Source organism: Oncorhynchus tshawytscha, linkage group LG11, assembly GCF_018296145.1.
Source record: "Oncorhynchus tshawytscha isolate Ot180627B linkage group LG11, Otsh_v2.0, whole genome shotgun sequence".
NCBI classification, from domain to species: Eukaryota; Metazoa; Chordata; class Actinopteri; order Salmoniformes; family Salmonidae; genus Oncorhynchus; species Oncorhynchus tshawytscha.
The window spans coordinates 44,515,458-44,532,671 of record NC_056439.1 but is presented as its reverse complement, the minus strand read 5'-3'; the positions used below and the strand labels follow the sequence as shown (position 1 = coordinate 44,532,671).

The 17,214-nt window shown below is 42.5% G+C and overlaps 1 protein-coding gene across 4 annotated transcripts in view; it reads left to right on the top strand.

Annotated features, from left to right (window-relative positions):
• Nucleotides 1–16,707, top strand: part of stac (SH3 and cysteine rich domain) — a 49,084-nt gene extending 32,377 nt beyond the window's left edge. For all 4 annotated transcript variants that reach the window (XM_042330158.1, XM_042330157.1, XM_042330160.1 and 1 more), the window contains 6 exons: nt 2,084–2,165; nt 3,788–3,864; nt 8,246–8,340; nt 11,489–11,540; nt 13,015–13,152; nt 14,595–16,707. In XM_042330158.1, the coding sequence (XP_042186092.1) occupies nt 2,084–2,165; nt 3,788–3,864; nt 8,246–8,340; nt 11,489–11,540; nt 13,015–13,152; nt 14,595–14,693 (543 nt within the window). In that variant the 3' untranslated portion in view covers nt 14,694–16,707. The remainder of the gene's footprint in view (nt 1–2,083; nt 2,166–3,787; nt 3,865–8,245; nt 8,341–11,488; nt 11,541–13,014; nt 13,153–14,594) is intronic.
• Nucleotides 16,708–17,214: the final 507 nt, after the last annotated feature.

Sequence of the window (17,214 nt, the reverse complement as noted above, 5' to 3'; positions counted from 1 at the left end):
TGTACTCAGATACAGCCACTGTGGAATAAATATGACCAGTAACAGTGTACTCAGATACAGCCACTGTGGTGTAAATATGACCAATAACGGTGTACTCAGATACAGCCACTGTGGAATAAATATGACCAGTAACAGTGTACTCAGATACAGCCACTGTGGAATAAATATGACCAGTAACAGTGTACTGAGATACAGCCACTGTGGAATAAATATGACCAGTAACAGTGTACTGAGATACAGCCACTGTGGTGTAAATATGACTAATAACTGTGTACTCAGATACAGCCACTGTGGAGTAAATATGACCAATAACGGTGTACTCAGATACAGCCACTGTGGTGTAAATATGACCAGTAACAGTGTACTCAGATACAGCCACAGTGGAGTAAATATGAACAATAAATGTAAACTCAGATACAGCCACTGTGGTGTAAATATACCAGTAAAGGTGTACTCAGATTAGTTATTTTATTAGGATCCCCATTAGCTGTTGCGAAAGCAGCAGCTACTCTTCTTGCGGGCCACACAAAACATGAAACGTGACATAATGCAGAACATTAAAACACAAGAACAGCTCAAGGACAGAACTAGATAAATGTAAAAATGGCACACGTTGCCTACATATCAACACATACACACAAACTATCCAGGTCAAATAGGGGAGAGGTGTTGTGCCGTGAGGTGTTGCTTTATCTGTTTTTTTTAAACCAGGTTTGTTGTTAATTTGAACAACATGAGATGGAAGGGAGTTCCATGCAATAATTGCTCTATATGATACTGTACGCTTTTTGAACTTCTTCTGGATTTTGGGGCTGTGAAAAGACCCCTGGTGGCATGTCTGGTGGGTGTAGATACATCCACTGTGGAGTAAATGTGACCAATAAAGGTAGACTCGGATACAGCCACTGTGGAGTAAATATGACCAATAAAGGTGTACTTGGATACAGACATTGTTGAGTAAATATTACCAATAAAGGAAATCTACTCCAGGAAGAGATGATGATGATGATGAGGGGATTGAAATAATTATTCCAGGAGAGATATCTGCTGAGCTTTTAGACAGAGAGGAGGACTTGAAGACTCAAAGTGTAAACAATGCAGTCATTGCAAAAGAAAAAGGGAGCACCTCTCTTCTCTTCTCCTCTCTGCAGCTTATCTGTGTAAATCTAATTTAAACTGTATCTGCAGCTTGAATCAGTCCTGGAAATGATGTCTTAAAACTACCAGGGAAGTCGTGCCAACTACAGATGCTATTTTTAAGCTGAAGTACCTGGCCCTTAAAAACTAGGACAATGGTTAGCATCAGTGATAGCAGAGGGTAAACTCAGTTCACCCACCTAGTTTGTTTACCAGTACATCCCTGGTAAGGATAAGATAGGATGAACTTTAATGTCCCCGAGGGGAAAATAGTCTTAGACACACAGTAGTGCTGCATACAAAACAGACACGGTATATTCTACACTCAACATAATACATAAATTGCACGTTAAACTTGTCATACACATTGTACACGTTTCGCATAGGTTACAATGATAATTGGCACCGATTTAGAAGATCTGCAGTACTGCTTTGGTGGGTTCATATGTTGTTATGATTCCTTCAACTGTTGCCCAGTCATAATATCAGTCAATGTTTTTGTGCTCCGTTGAACAGCGTTTGTAAATTCAAGATAACATCAAAGCTTTTTTGGTGGTCCTAAATCTAGACCACCCTCTACGATTTCTAGGAAATGTGTCACAAACATTAAAGAGATTTAACAGGATCTTAAGCACTTACAAATTTGTCATATGGTACGCATTGCAGGAAAAAGTACAAATTGGAATTTGTAACATATCATACGACCTCCAGGGGGAAAATAAAAAATAAGGATGTAACATATCATAAGATATGGATGATCATGATATGGATGACCCATTTTGCCTCGTGAGTGCTATTTGAAAACTACTAGCTACTACAAAAACTCTGCTGCATCACTTTAAAGATCAGAAATGTGTGTGTGGTCTAGGTATCTAGCTACTGTAGGATCTGAATGACTGGCAACAATCTGTCAGTTAGATGTAATGCTCTCTATCTGCTCCCACAGACCAGTGATTTAGCCCAGGTTCCAGAGGAGGACGACGCTCACAGCAGTCAACATGAACTCACCAGGAAGCACAGTGATAATGGTGAGTACTGTACACGGTGTACCAAGAGGCAGCCATCAGTCAGTAAGAGGCAGCCATCAGTCAGTAAGAGGCAGCCATCAGTCAGTAAGAGGCAGCCATCAGTCAGTAAGAGGCAGCCATCAGTCACTAAGAGGCAGCCATCAGTCACTAAGAGGCAGCCATCAGTCACTAAGAGGCAGCCATCAGTCACTAAGAGGCAGCCATCAGTCACTAAGAGACAGCCATCAGAGGCAGCCATCAGTCACTAAGAGGCAGCCATCAGTCACTAAGAGGCAGCCATCAGTCACTAAGAGGCAGCCATCAGTCACTAAGAGGCAGCCATCAGTCACTAAGAGGCAGCCATCAGTCACTAAGAGGCAGCCATCAGTCACTAAGAGGCAGCCATCAGTCACTAAGAGGCAGCCATCAGCCACTAAGAGGCAGCCATCAGAGGCAGCCATCAGCCACTAAGAGGCAGCCATCAGCCACTAAGAGGCAGACATCAGCCACTAAGAGGCAGCCATCAGCCACGAAGCCATCAGTGACTAAGAGACAGCCATCAGTGACTGAGGCAGCAATCAGTGACACTGGGAAATGCACTTCTGTTATGCATAGACTTTATGAATGAAACATTACTGACTGCTCAATGGTATGTCTATAACCTTATATGCCAGATCCTTAATCTAAATTCCAGTTGATTCACTGAATGTAATGGATGCTCACGGAATGTAATGGATACTCACTGAATGTAATGGATACTCACTGAATGTAATGGATACTCACTGAATGTCATGGATATTCACTGAATGTAATGGATGCTCACTGAATGTAATGGATATTGACTGAATGTAATGGATGCTCACTGAATGTAATGGATACTCACTGAATGTAATGGATACTCACTGAATGTAATGGATGCTCACTGAATGTAATGGATGCTCACTGAATGTAATGGATACTCACTGAATGTAATGGATGCTGACAATGTAATGGATGCTCACTGAATGTAATGGATTCTGACTGAATGCATTGGATTCTCAATTCTATTTGTACTTAGTGTAAGATCTCAAGGAGGAAGAGCAATACGCCTATTGCCCTGACCTTTTGCATGCAGTAGCATTCACCCAGGACAATGAAGTTGTAGAAGGGACACGGGTTGAAGTAGACCTCACATGATTCAAAATGCCTTTAGAAGCTCCACAAAAAGAATATAATCTGACCCCTGAGGATTGAGGAAGGGTAACCTTCTTCTGTGTTCCTCTCTACTTGCCACATGTAGAGACTGTAATTACTCCCCAATGCTACTTGAATATCTGGACAGTGCTCACTAAGAAGAGGAAAATATGGGACAGATTCCAGCATGGGAATCTGTCCCATTAGTAATCCCATCTGAATACTCTATTGCTTTCTGAAATGATGTATTTGTTTATGAAATAGCTTTTCTATCACAGCTTGTACTGTAAAAATAAATACTTAGGTTTATTCCAGGACATTCAGTAGATGAAATCCCACTGCTATTCATCCAAAGCTTCGCTGTCTTTTCTATGATTGTCAAAGTGTTGATAGCTTTAGTGTTGTCTTTGATAATTGAAGTATTTGTCGTTGATTTGGGGTGATTTACTGAATGTTTTGACATTTTCCAGTGTTCACATCACTTGAGAATGGGACGGAGCCCATTCCCTATTGCCACGTAGCTGAGAGGAAACCTGATGATTCACCGGTAAGGAACACAAACACTTACAGTATACTAACCAGATTCCCTGTAACTCCGCGGAGGGCAGCGGAGAGAAAAGTTCAACTTCCACACAGACTTGTTCCTACTGTGAATTACATTAGTGTGACTCATTTAATTCCCATCCAAGCATATCAGTGGAATGCTAAGGGAGTTACAGATATTTTTTAAATTAGAAATCGTGTAATTGTGTGTTGAACTCATCCAGGACGCCCCTGTTGAGACAACAGGGTCAGTAGAGAGAGAAAAGGGTACCGTATGACAGCTGAGGGTGTGAGAAACAGCCAGCCTGTCTTGTCTTATACAGGTGGAACAGAGTAGAACACACCAACATCATTTTAATACTGTTTTATGAGGTCACAAATAATGTCTCTTGCGAGGCGCCTGCCTCAACGACAGTACAGTTCCGTTGTCTTGGGCGATGCGCTCTTTCATGACGAAACACAAATGCATTGAGAAAGACTGCTGGCACATAGAACCCAGGTAGAAGTAAACACTGCAATAACTGTTCATGACAAATCATAATAACCTCTGATCTGGAAATGGAAAATAGAAAGTTATTGTTCTTCAGTGGAGCCCAGTGACTGATTATTTTCTCAGCTCTTATTGTTTGTGTGTGCTGCAGAAATGTCCCTCTAGAATGTCTCTTAACCCACCGCTATCCCTAGTCTATTGCCCATTTGTCCTACGGACCAACACATTGATATAAAGTCTAAGGATAGCACAAACTGCTCTGGAGACAAATGAGCTCTGGGCTTAGTAAGGTTGGTGTCATCCCAATTTGAAATATGCATTGTCTATAATGGGTAGGGCTTGAACCTACCCAAAAGAGGAGCAGTGTGAAAATCCTATAATTAACTAGCTTCTAAACTTAGATTTCAACATGTCACAATTAGTCTATGGAGAGGAAGAGAACTGACATGAGACATTAGCTTTTGTTGTCTGTTGGCCCTGAGCAAATCATAGCTCTGGACTAAAGGATGTCCTGAGATATTGTACAGTATTCTATTGAAAGCTTCTGATAACTGTGTCTGTGCTGTGTGTGCTGGTGGGCTGTACTCTACTCTGTGCCTTCAGCCTGAGACCTGATCCTGAGCCAGTTCTTGCTGTGTGGGTGTCCATCAGCATGCTACTTACTATTGGCCAGACTCCCATCACTACTTACTTTCCCAGGAGTTAGGAGAAAAACACATCTCCCTTACAGACAAATTATACCCTTGCCTCGGCCACTGACACACACAGATATGAATAGGCTTTTACCCTGATGTTTATATCTCCAGCTCCGGTCTGTGCAATATTTATTTTCTGCGCGCAGCCTGACACATTACAAAACTAGTACAAACTCCATTCTGTTCCCTGTAGTGTAATATTGATTAGCAAACCTCAGACAGATTTATTTTGCCCTCTCTCTGGCTTCTACGGTGGTAGAAAGAAAAAAATACATGTATAAGAAATGCCGTATTCATGTTCCCAGAACATGTTTCATATTTGTAATATTTCTAGCCAGCCTCTATCATTAATTTGACATTTTTATCCTTAATGTCAACTTTGGAAATGACCAAAAACACAAAAAATACATAGAAACACAAAGATATACAAGCAAACATGCATGTGAATGTGCACATACACATACGTACACACACACACACACACACACACACAGACACACACACACTATGCGATCTCTCCTGGCCAGCTCGCTGAAACATGTAAAGTGGTATTTTCCACCACTCTTATCTGGCAAGCTTAGCACGGCTGGGAGGATGTCGTTTGTTCGTCTGAAGGCAGGTCTTTAGAAGCAGCCTGGCACCCAAACACAAGGACACACAGACACAGGCTCTACAGGATAATGAGCAGAGGAATGAACCACGCTGCAGGAGCAGATTGTCCCGTGTTGCCTCTTGTCCTATCTGAAATGAGAGACACAAATTACTAGCTGGCCTATTCAATTGTACATCCCATTTCTTGTCCTATATTCCAAACCAACCAACAACTGTTCCCTGGACATCTTACATCCCCATGTCTTCAATGACTGAGAAGTAATCAAATGGCTTGTACATTGTTTTCTTACACTCATTTGTGAACTTAGAGATTTGTTTGCTGCTCGTTTAACTCTTCACTCTGTCTCATTGGCCCTACTGCAGATATTATCATTGTTTTGACATTTTCCAATGTAATGGCCACCATACAGACAAATATAACCACCCAGGGTGGAGGAAATGTCCCCAGAGAGCTGTTAGTCTGCCATAATGATCCCCTAAAGTTTCTGTTGTGCCTTACTGCATTTTCACCCAGGGCCAGCAGTACATTTCACCCAGGGCCAGCAGTAAATTTCACCCAGGGCCAGCAGAACATTTCACTCAGGGCCAGCAGAACATTTCACCCAGGACCAGCAGTACATTTCACCCAGGGCCAGAAGAACATTTCACCCAGGGCCAGCAGTACATTTTACCCAGGGCCAGCAGTACATTTCACCCAGGGCCAGCAGTACATTTCACCCAGGGCCAGCAGTACATTTCACCCAGGGCCAGCAGAACATTTCACCCAGGGCCAGCAGTACATTTTACCCAGGGCCAGCAGTACATTTCACCTAGGGCCAGCAGAACATTTCACCCAGGGCCAGCAGTACATTTCACCCAGGGCCAGCAGAACATTTCACCCAGGGCCAGCAGAACATTTCACCCAGGGCCAGCAGAACATTTCACCCAGGGCCAGCAGTACATTTCACCCAGGGCCAGCAGAACATTTCACCCAGGGCCAGCAGAACATTTCACCCAGGGCCAGCAGTACATTTCACCCAGGGCCAGCAGAACATTTCACCCAGGGCCAGCAGAACGGTTCACCCAGGGGCCAGCAGTACATTTCACCCAGGGCCAGCAGAACATCTCACCCAGGGCCAGCAGAACATTTCACCCAGGGCCAGCAGTACATTTCACCCAGGGCCAGCAGAACATTTCACCCAGGGCCAGCAGAACATTTCACCCAGGGCCAGCAGTACATTTCACCCAGGGCCAGCAGAACATTTCACCCAGGGCCAGCAGAACGGTTCACCCAGGGGCCAGCAGTCACCCAGGGCCAGCAGAACGGTTCACCCAGGGGCCAGCAGTACATTTCACCCAGGGCCAGCAGAACATCTCACCCAGGGCCAGCAGTACATTTCACCCAGGGCCAGCAGAACAGTTCACCCAGGGCCAGCAGCACACATACACAATCCATGTCTCAATTGTCTCAAGGCTCAAAAATCCTCTTTAACCTGTCTCATCCTCTTCATCTACACTGAAGAATCATAGCTTTCACCTGGATTCACCTGGCCAGTCTATGCCATGGGAAGAGCAAGTGCTCCTAATGTTTTGTACGCTCAGTATACATGTAAACAGGAGTAACAGTGACAAGTAACAGACTAAAATTGATAGGTACTAATGGCAATCAATAATCAGTGAACAGCAGCGTAGTGGTAGTAATAAATCAAATCAATAATCATTTCAGCAGCAGCGTAGGTGTGAGGGTGAGCAGTAGTTATTAGCCATTTAACAGTCTTATGGCCAGGGGATAGAAGCTGTTTAGTCGTCTGTTGGTCTGAGCCTTGATGCACCGGTACCGTCTGCCAGACTGGAGCATGGAGAACAGTTCATGTCTCGGGTGGCTGGAGTCTTTGGAAATTTTATGGGCCTTTCTCAGACACCGCCTGGCATTCTGGGTCATTGTGACATTGCGACTAATTGTGACAAAAGCAGAAAGTGCCTAAAGGTGCGTACAAATACGGTTACTGAATGTGTCTGCGATAATTGTGTTAGCACGTCTCTAACAACATCCTCTCTGCCCCTGCTATTATTGTCTTTTCATTTCCTGGGAGCTTATGAAAACAGATCAACTCAACAAGAGGATGCTTCCTCCCACACATGTATATAATGTTGTAGAAACTTTACAGTAGCAGGTGGCAGAACGACTTCAGCAATTCTCTCTTTTTTTCATTGGAACGAGCTCATTCTAATCTAGGAAAAATCAAAAGGAATGAACGAAGTAATGCATTGCCTCTGTGATTTGATTAGGGTATAACAACAAACCTGTAGTAGTTTTTTGCACGTCTATACTCTGTTTTGTGGATCGTGCTGACAGCTGCTGTTTGTGTGTGTGTGTCTGTGTGTGTGTGTCTGCGTGTGTGTGTGTGTGTGTGTGTGTGTGTCTGCGTGTGTGTGTGTGTGTCTGTGTGTGTGTGTGTGTGTGTGTGTGTGTGTGTGTGTGTGTGTGTGTGTGTGTGTGTGTGTGTGTGTGTGTGTGTGTGTGTGTGTGTGTGTGTGTGTGTGTGTGTGTGTGTGTGTGTGTGTGTGTGTGTGTCTGTGTGTGTGTGTGTGTGTGTTTTGCCTTGCAGGAGAGGAAATGGCTGCAGAAGGACACACTTCAGCTCAACACCTATGTTGCTTTGTTTACATTCACTCCCCAGGAGAGTGAAGACCTGGAGATGAGGTCAGTGGTATACACAAACACACACACACATTCCCCTTTTCTCTCCAAGTTGATATTATTTTTGTGACTGGCCCCCAATTGTGGTGGCAAATTGTAATGGAAATAAGCTTCAGTCGACCCACACATCTACACACACAAATCTACACACATATCTACAAGCACAAATCTACACACACTGAAGCTGTCCATTAACCTGGTAGCAGGCACCAATGGCCAGTCAGTCACACATTACCGTTGTCTCACTTTTGTAATACTTACAAAAACAGTGTCATAAATGGTGTGACTGATTTATGGGACTGCTTAGTTTAAACTCTCTTATCTACAAGGGCCAGAAGCTCCTACTAGCTCACTGTCAGAACAGGGTGTTTGATTGATTTCTGATGGGCCTTCGCCTTGCCTGGACATTTCCTGCATTTTCTTTGTTAAAACCACGACGTTAACAATTACCTTAGGTTTCTCTTGAATGTAGAACACACTGTGTTTACCTCGATAAGCAGGCAGACGTCACTGAATGCATGCTGTAGTCACTGCTCAATAGATATCTGGTCTTTGCCAGTGCTATTCTCTAATACAACATGAATAAACACTGTCTGTTTTGTTATGCATGACAATTAAATTGTCTGTGATTTGTGTGTGGTCTTCTGCTTGTACTTTGCTCAGTTTAACGACCATAAGACTATCTCTTAATCACGAGCCAGGCATAAACCCACATTCAATCATTCGATTGTAAAGATATCGACACATGAATATGGTTATGATTTGACCCGATTCATTAGCTTATAAAGATTTTGTTACATAAATATGGTTGTGATTTGACACAATTACAATATGATGAGATAGAAAGACAATACCTGATGATTTATTGCTTATCATAAACTGTGGTTGGAGCCCTGAATGCTGATTGGCTGACAGCTGTGATATATCAGACCGTATACCACGGGTATGACAAAACATGTATTTTTAATTGCTCTATTTGGTAAACAGTTTATAATAGAAATAAGAATAGAAATAAGGCACCTCGGAGGTTTTTGGTATATGGCCAATATACTTTACCACAGCTAAGGGCTCTATCCAGTCACTCCGCATTGCATTGTGCTAAAGACCAGCCCTTAGCCGTGGTATATTGGCCATAAACCACACCCACTCGGGCCTCATTGCTTAATGAGACAAATATCAACGTCTTTGTGATATTTTCTGGAACCTGTGGAAAGCTGGCAACCCACTGGGCACACACTGGTTGTTTCCATGTCATTTCAATTAAATTACGTTGAACCAACGTGGAATAGATGTTGAATTGACGTCTGTGCCCAGTGAGAATTGTCTGGACTACGTAAATATTAATATATAGGGCACCGTTTTCTTTATGTCATTTTGCAATGGGCCCTTAAGACATAAGAGTTTCTCTCTCAGCAGCCCTTGACCCTAAGTATCCATTTTACTCCATCGTTCCCTTAGTAATCCAGTCCTTGGATCTGGCGTGTATAATGTCTACACTGTCTCCTCTCAGACGCTCCAATCATCTGAGATCTTCCTCCTTGCTCCCCAGAAAGACTTCAATCATACCCCACTTCATTTGAAATTCATTCACACCCACATCACAGCATGACTCCCAACCCACAAATAGCTGCTGTACAGTTGGGTGCTGCTTCAAAGTGTTGTTTTAAATCTTCTCCTATGAAAGACAAGCTAGACAGGATCAAGGTCTCAGGATCCCATTACAGACCCTAATCAACACTTCAGACAGACACAATAAATCACATTGTACTGTGGACTTTAAAGGCACCCTCATCAAAAGGTGGAGAAATTTCACTCTCTTTTTACATTACATGTTGTGACACCTGTCTTGTGATAACTTTCTTCTGTATAATTTGTTATTAGCCTACTGCAACATGATGATTTTAGTTTATTTTTTATTATACTAGGCAAGTCAGTTAAGAATAAATTCTTATTTTCAATGACGGCCGTGGAACATTGGGTTAACTGCCTTGTTCAGGGGCAGAACGACAGATTTTTACCTTGTCAGCTCGGGGATTCGATCGTGCAGCCTTCTGGTCACTAGTCCAACACTCTAGCCACTAGGCTACCTTCCGGTCACTAGTCCAACACTCTAGCCACTAGGCTACCTTCCGGTCACTAGTCCAACACTCTAGCCACTAGGCTACCTTCCGGTTACTAGTCCAACACTCTAGCCACTAGGCTACCTTCCGGTTACTAGTCCAACACTCTAGCCACTAGGCTACCTTCCGGTTACTAGTCCAACACTCTAGCCACTAGGCTACCTTCTGGTCCAACACTCTAACCACTAGGCTACCTTCCGGTTACTAGTCCAACACTCTAGCCACTAGGCTACCTTCCGGTTACTAGTCCAACAGTCTAACCACTAGGCTACCTTCCGGTTACTAGTCCAACACTCTAACCACTAGGCTACCTTCCGGTTACTAGTCCAACACTCTAGCCACTAGGCTACCTTCCGGTTACTAGTCCAACACTCTAGCCACTAGGCTACCTTCCGGTTACTAGTCCAACACTCTAGCCACTAGGCTACCTTCCGGTCACTAGTCCAACACTCTAACCACTAGGCTACCTTCCGGTTACTAGTCCAACACTCTAGCCACTAGGCTACCTTCCGGTTTCTAGTCCAACACTCTAGCCACTAGGCTACCTTCCGGTCACTAGTCCAACACTCTAACCACTAGGCTACCTTCCGGTTACTAGTCCAACACTCTAGCCACTAGGCTACCTTCCAGTTACTAGTCCAACACTCTAGCCACTAGGCTACCTTCCGGTTACTAGTCCAACACTCTAGCCACTAGGCTACCTGTCGCCCCCACGATGATGGTGATGAAACCATAAAAGCATGATTCCAAACATATTCCGATTGGCAATATATTTAATAAACCAAAACGTCCATCTTTTTTTTTATAATCGAAAGATCTCAATAGATGACCATTTTTAACATGTTCAAACTAAAACCAGTGTTTTTCCTCTCACAGACCTGTCTCAATAGACAGGATATTATGACTCTAGGAATCAACGAGTCATAATTGAAACATTATTTCTGATTTTTCTTTCTTATTGTCAGATTAAATCTAATTTACAGCATCAGAGATGTTGATTTTTTTTAATAAACAATTTATTTCTAATTTAGACCCGGAGACAGAATCGTACTGGCAGACGACTCCAATGATGACTGGTGGAAGGTATGTATTTAAGTGGAAGACAGCTAGTACTGACATTTAAACCACTACACTACACCAGTCCAGGGCCCGGCGTTACGGGGGGGCCTTAGGGGGCCTGGCCCATCCTACTCTACCTCCTTACCCTACCCTACCTCCTCTTTGATCATTTATTTGACAGAGACACGCGCCAACAGACAGACTCATCAGTCTCAGTTAAAGCATCCAAGCGAATGAAGCAGCGCCCCTTTGTCTCAGTATGTGTAGACCATGTAGCTGATGCTGTCTGTACCAAAATAGCATGGCATGTGTTTTTACTATAATTTCAAATGTGGTATCAAGAAGGGGAGGTTTGTGTGGAGAATATGGTGCATCTCTCTCCAGAATGCATTTGTAGAAAGAGCCCATTTGGCAATGTCTGATTTCTGATTGTTTTAACTCACCACGTACACCACTAATAAGATGAGCCTCTCAGTATTTTTTTCTTCACCTCACACAAGTCAACAAAGTCGGTTTGTTTTTACATCCATTGTGAATGATAATTCCTCAGTATGTGAAAAATCTATCCAACACTCCCGGCCTCGATAATCACCAAGCCTTGGTGTGAAAGAGCTAAATATCATGATCCCATATATCCAGTGGAAACATCATTAAAAAACAAACATATTTCTGTCCTGAGCTCACTGGCGCAGGAAACTCACATGGGCCCGGAATAGACTAGTTGATACAATGTTGCAAGTTCACTAGCTACAGCTACAGCTTCAGGCTGGACCAAGTGATGATTCGATACAATGTTGCACTTCACTAGCAATAGCTCATGTCAAGACAGATAGAAAGGGAGGCAGAGAGATGAATGTGATTGAAAGAACCAGAATTTTCATCAGGATATTTTCTACTGTTTGTATTTGTCGGCTTTACGTCTATGTATTTTACTTAGTGGACGATGGAAGTTATAGGCCTACTGCTGCATTGGCCTATAGGCTGTCTCTGAGTTCTATGCTGTCATTTCTTTAGCCGCCAATGGATCACAGTGTATCAATGTGTCCATATGAGGTTGGTGCTCTCGCCATAGTTCAATTTGAACTTTTAGATGTTTTTCATTTTACTTCAGATTTTTATGATTAACCACATGACGATAATTTTGAAAAAAACTAAAACGTTATTATTGAAATGAAACTGTTCCACGAAATTACACGTATAAAAATGATCATGACTGGCAAGCAGATCGGTAGAAGTGGTAGGATAAATTGTAAGTTTCCCCAAACTTGAAGCTCACCAGCTGCCTATGTGCTTTACTATTAGACCCATTAACCCATTGTGAACGCTCAAGCGGGTGCACACATAGGAGGTCCTGTGGAAAAACATTGCCCCCACTATGGAAATCAAAGGCCGGTCCAACGGATTCTTTCTGGCGCTGGGTCTGCACCAGTCTGCTGCCATGTTAGTAATACCAGGAGCTGTGATGGTGTATAATGTTTCTTCTGGATGATGGATCTAGGGCATGATCGAGGACAGGATCGGTTTCTTCCCAGCAGCCTTTGCTCACCAGGTGAAGACCGGAGACAGAGTGTTCAGGTGTCACCGGACGTTTATCGGCTGTAAGGAGCAAGGCCAGATCACTCTGAAGGAGGGCCAGGTATGTGATCTCACTGTTACCCGCAATACAATGATAAATGTGGCCTGTCTGGTTGAGTGGTAATGCCCAGCCTCCGGCACGCATGTTTGCAGTGTCGTCATAGGTTTGAATCTGGCCTGCTGCCTTTTGAGACAACCTCTCTATCTTTCTGTCTCTCTATCTTGTGATCTCTAGCCCTTTTATCTTTCCATCTTGCTATCTCTTTCTATCTCTATTTCTATCTCTCTCTATCTTTCCTGTCATCCTCTATCTGTACATCTCCAATAAAATCCGAAATTCCATAACAGCATTATTTTAAATCAGACCATAATTATGTCAAACTATTTTGTGACAAAAAAGTACCCAATTATCCCCAATTGAACTAATATACAAGAAAACATGATTGTTATTATCAGTTGTTAAAGAATTGTATAGTTAGTCCCTTAAATGTTTCCATGTACAACTTTACTTGCTGCAGTTCATGTTTAAGCCCCAGATACAAGTGGACATCAGATACAGTTCATATGCTCACCAATTCCCATAGGCAATGGGAGTCCTGGGCACTCAGTCCAAAGACTCTCTCCCGGGACATTCACTTCAAAGGAGGGACCTGAGCTGGCCAATTGGTAGTCCTCCCCCTCTCAGCAGTTTCCATGGCATTACCATTTTGGCACGGCAAATGCCGTCTCAAATCCTTTTCCCACAATGCTTTGCATGGCCATTTTAGGATTCAGAGGAGAGTTCATGCTAGTAACCCCCAATGGAGATGCATCCATTCCTAACACTTTGAAGATGACTCAGTGACCTCATAGCTCTGCCTCCATCCCCAATGAGTAGCAACATCCGCTGTTTCCAGTCACACAGCCATTCACACTACCCCTCTGCAGCTGTATCAAAGACTATTCAAACTACCCCTCTGCAGCTGTATCAAAGACTATTCAAATGACTTTTTGCAGCTGTATCAAAGACTATTCAAACTACCCCTCTACAGCTGTATCAAAGACTATTCAAACTACCCTCTGCAGCTGTATCAAACACTATTCAAACTACCCCTCTGCAGCTGTATCAAACACTATTCAAACTACCCCTCTGCAGCTGTATCAAAGACTATTCAAACTACCCTCTGCAGCTGTATCAAACACTATTCAAACTACCCCTCTGCAGCTGTATCAAAGACTATTCAAACTACCCTCTGCAGCTGTATACAAAACTATTCAAACTACCCCTCTACAGCTGTATAAAATACTATTCAAACTACCCCTCTACAGCTGTATCAAAGACTATCAGGCAAATACAGACGGTGTCATTGTTGTTTGGTGGGAGAATTAAATATTTCTTACAGTGACCCTAAAGCTACTTCGCCCTTTAGGGCCACTGTGCATTGTGAATTGAATGTGTTAAAATGTGTTTTGTTTGTACAAAAAGCAACTAAATCACAAGATCATTATTCACTGTTTCATCAGATTTGTGTAAGCGGTGAGGATGAACACAGTGGCTTCATCCGAGTGGCCAGTGGAAAGAAGAGAGGCTATGTGCCCTGTGATGTCCTGGAAAACATCTGAGAGCGAGAGAGAGAAATAGAGAGTGCTGGAGAGCAATAACGAGAGGAAGAGAAGGAGAGAGAGGAGGGAGGAGAGGCACAGTGGCACACTCCCATGATGCGCAGGGATGGCTCTGACAGTAGCACTGATTAGATGCCAACCTCAGGCGTGAGGGAGAGGACCATTCTTCCCACAAAATGGCCGCCTGAAACCATGGAGGAAATCCTCTGAGCTGTGGATCCAAAATATTTCTGTTGCCATTAAGGGAATAGCTTTGTCAGAGTCAGAGCCAACCTTCCTCTTTCCCTTTTAGCCTGAAGGGGAAAATGTTGCGACGGATCAGATAACCTGACTTTGTGGTCACAGGGAGGGAGAGTGGGGTGATTGCATCTCTGGATTTGGTTAGATTTTTATTCCGATTTTGTTTGATTTTTAGGACAGCTGAGCATTGTTTGTTCTTTGTGGGATTTCCCAGTGGAGAATGCAGGTGACGCATCATGCATGAATATACTGAATGTACTCGTGTGTCTACTACTGAGACAGAGAGAGCAAGGAAAGCTACTTTCGGCAACTTTCTTTATCCATACATTCTTGCTTATTTAGCATCAGCTGCAGTATGTTTGAACCACTTGTTTAACCTAAAGCCCAAATGTTCAAGCACTTGTTCTCTGTAGCTGAAGATTCTGTTCTGAAATAATCAAATCATATTTTATTCACTTACGCTAACTTTGATGCAAGCAGTTGAGGTTACAAACAGCATATTAATCAAAAGCATAGAAGATAAGTCCCTTTTCTTCTATGCTCGTATGATGGCTCTACTGAGTCTTGATAGCCTCAAGCTCACAACTACAGACCCATTCTCCCAAGAATCCGTCCCTCTGTGATACAAAAAATTCCATACATTGGATTTGTCACTGGAGAGGAACAACAAAAAGAATTAGACGAAGCAGAAATGTATCAAGATTTCTGAGGTAGTATTGTTCAAAGGAGAAAAATATTTTGCACAAATCTGGTGATGTTCCTAGTCTAGCTGCTTACCCAGCCACATTTGCGTTTAAAAAATGACACCACAAAAGGACTACAAACCTGTCAAACAGATTTTGTGAATATTTCAAAACAATGAATACCTAATTTGCAACTTAGTCTGGTGATAATGTTCTCTTCGGGTAACTCATAATGACATTGTTTCTTGATGTGTTTTATAAAGGATAATGGATTTGATGAGAAATTATGTAAATTTAGGAAGCGGGCAAGCTCTAACAAGTGGTTAGATCAATTGTTTTTGAATATATGTCATAAAATCTGCATACCTGTTGTAGTGGCTTGGTGTGGTATCTAACACAATTACATTAAATTCTATACACCATAACAAGTAAACCAAAACAAGTTATATACATTATTTTCTTTTACAAATGGCTTTTTACACCTGTTATTGTCAAAATATTTGATCAGAGAAGCTTCAATGCATGAGCTACTTGAAATTCAGCTTTGATTTACATTCATGTATGCTTGCTCCAATTGCACTAAATGGTCACTCAGATATGGCTATTCACGTTAAACAATGTAAACTCATTTTTCATCGAATCAAGACATGCTTGTTGAGATGTAACTATCCCTTTAATGTCACTCTTTATGACACACTCCTGTTCAATTCCTTTCTCTTGAGGAATAGCAATATTCTTTGAGGATTTCTTGATCATCCTCATGTATATTTGTTTTCTGTTAAAATATTATTATGAACTGTCAAAGGAAAGGTATGGTAGTAAATGTGTCTCTCTATAAGTTCATCTAAGCTGCACTGAAACTCCGTGAACGTTCACTAAATTCCCTAGTTTTCCCGAAATCCCAGTTGGAGGATTTTGGGAATTTGAAGACAATTAGCAGGAAATATGGAATCTTCCAACTAGGATCTCTGGGAAACCAGGGAATATATTGAAAGTTCCTGAAATTTTGCAACCATAGTCAAAGACTACTGTATTGTATAGATTGTATGCACAGAATAAAAAATAAATTGATTAGAATTTTTAAAAATCAATTGTATCAATTTATTATCACCGTTTGGGGAAACTATTTACAGAATATATAAAGCACTGTCCTTAACTCGAGATAGATAGCTTTGTCTTCATACTCGGAACACAGAAAACATCACAGTCATGTATGCCTGTGCTGACTATACATTGAAGTATAACGGAAGTTAGAGGTAGTTTCGCGAGCCTATACTAACTAGCTTTGGTGCAGATACCCATCGACTTCCAGTCATTGCGCTAATGCTAGTTAACATTTTCTTGTGAAACTACCTTTAACTTCCTTCATGCTGGACATAGCGACATAAAAATGGTACCCTACCAGTATGCCCTCCAATATAATACTAGCTAAGACAAGCCTTGGTTAACCTGGGGCCTGCTGCCCTATCAGAGAAAATATCTCATGAGGACCCATCTACCGTGATGAAGAGGCTGCTTCCCCCCTCATCCTCACCTACTTCCCCTTCTGCAGCTCCATACACATTTTCCACATGAGAACAAAGAAAGGGATGCACATT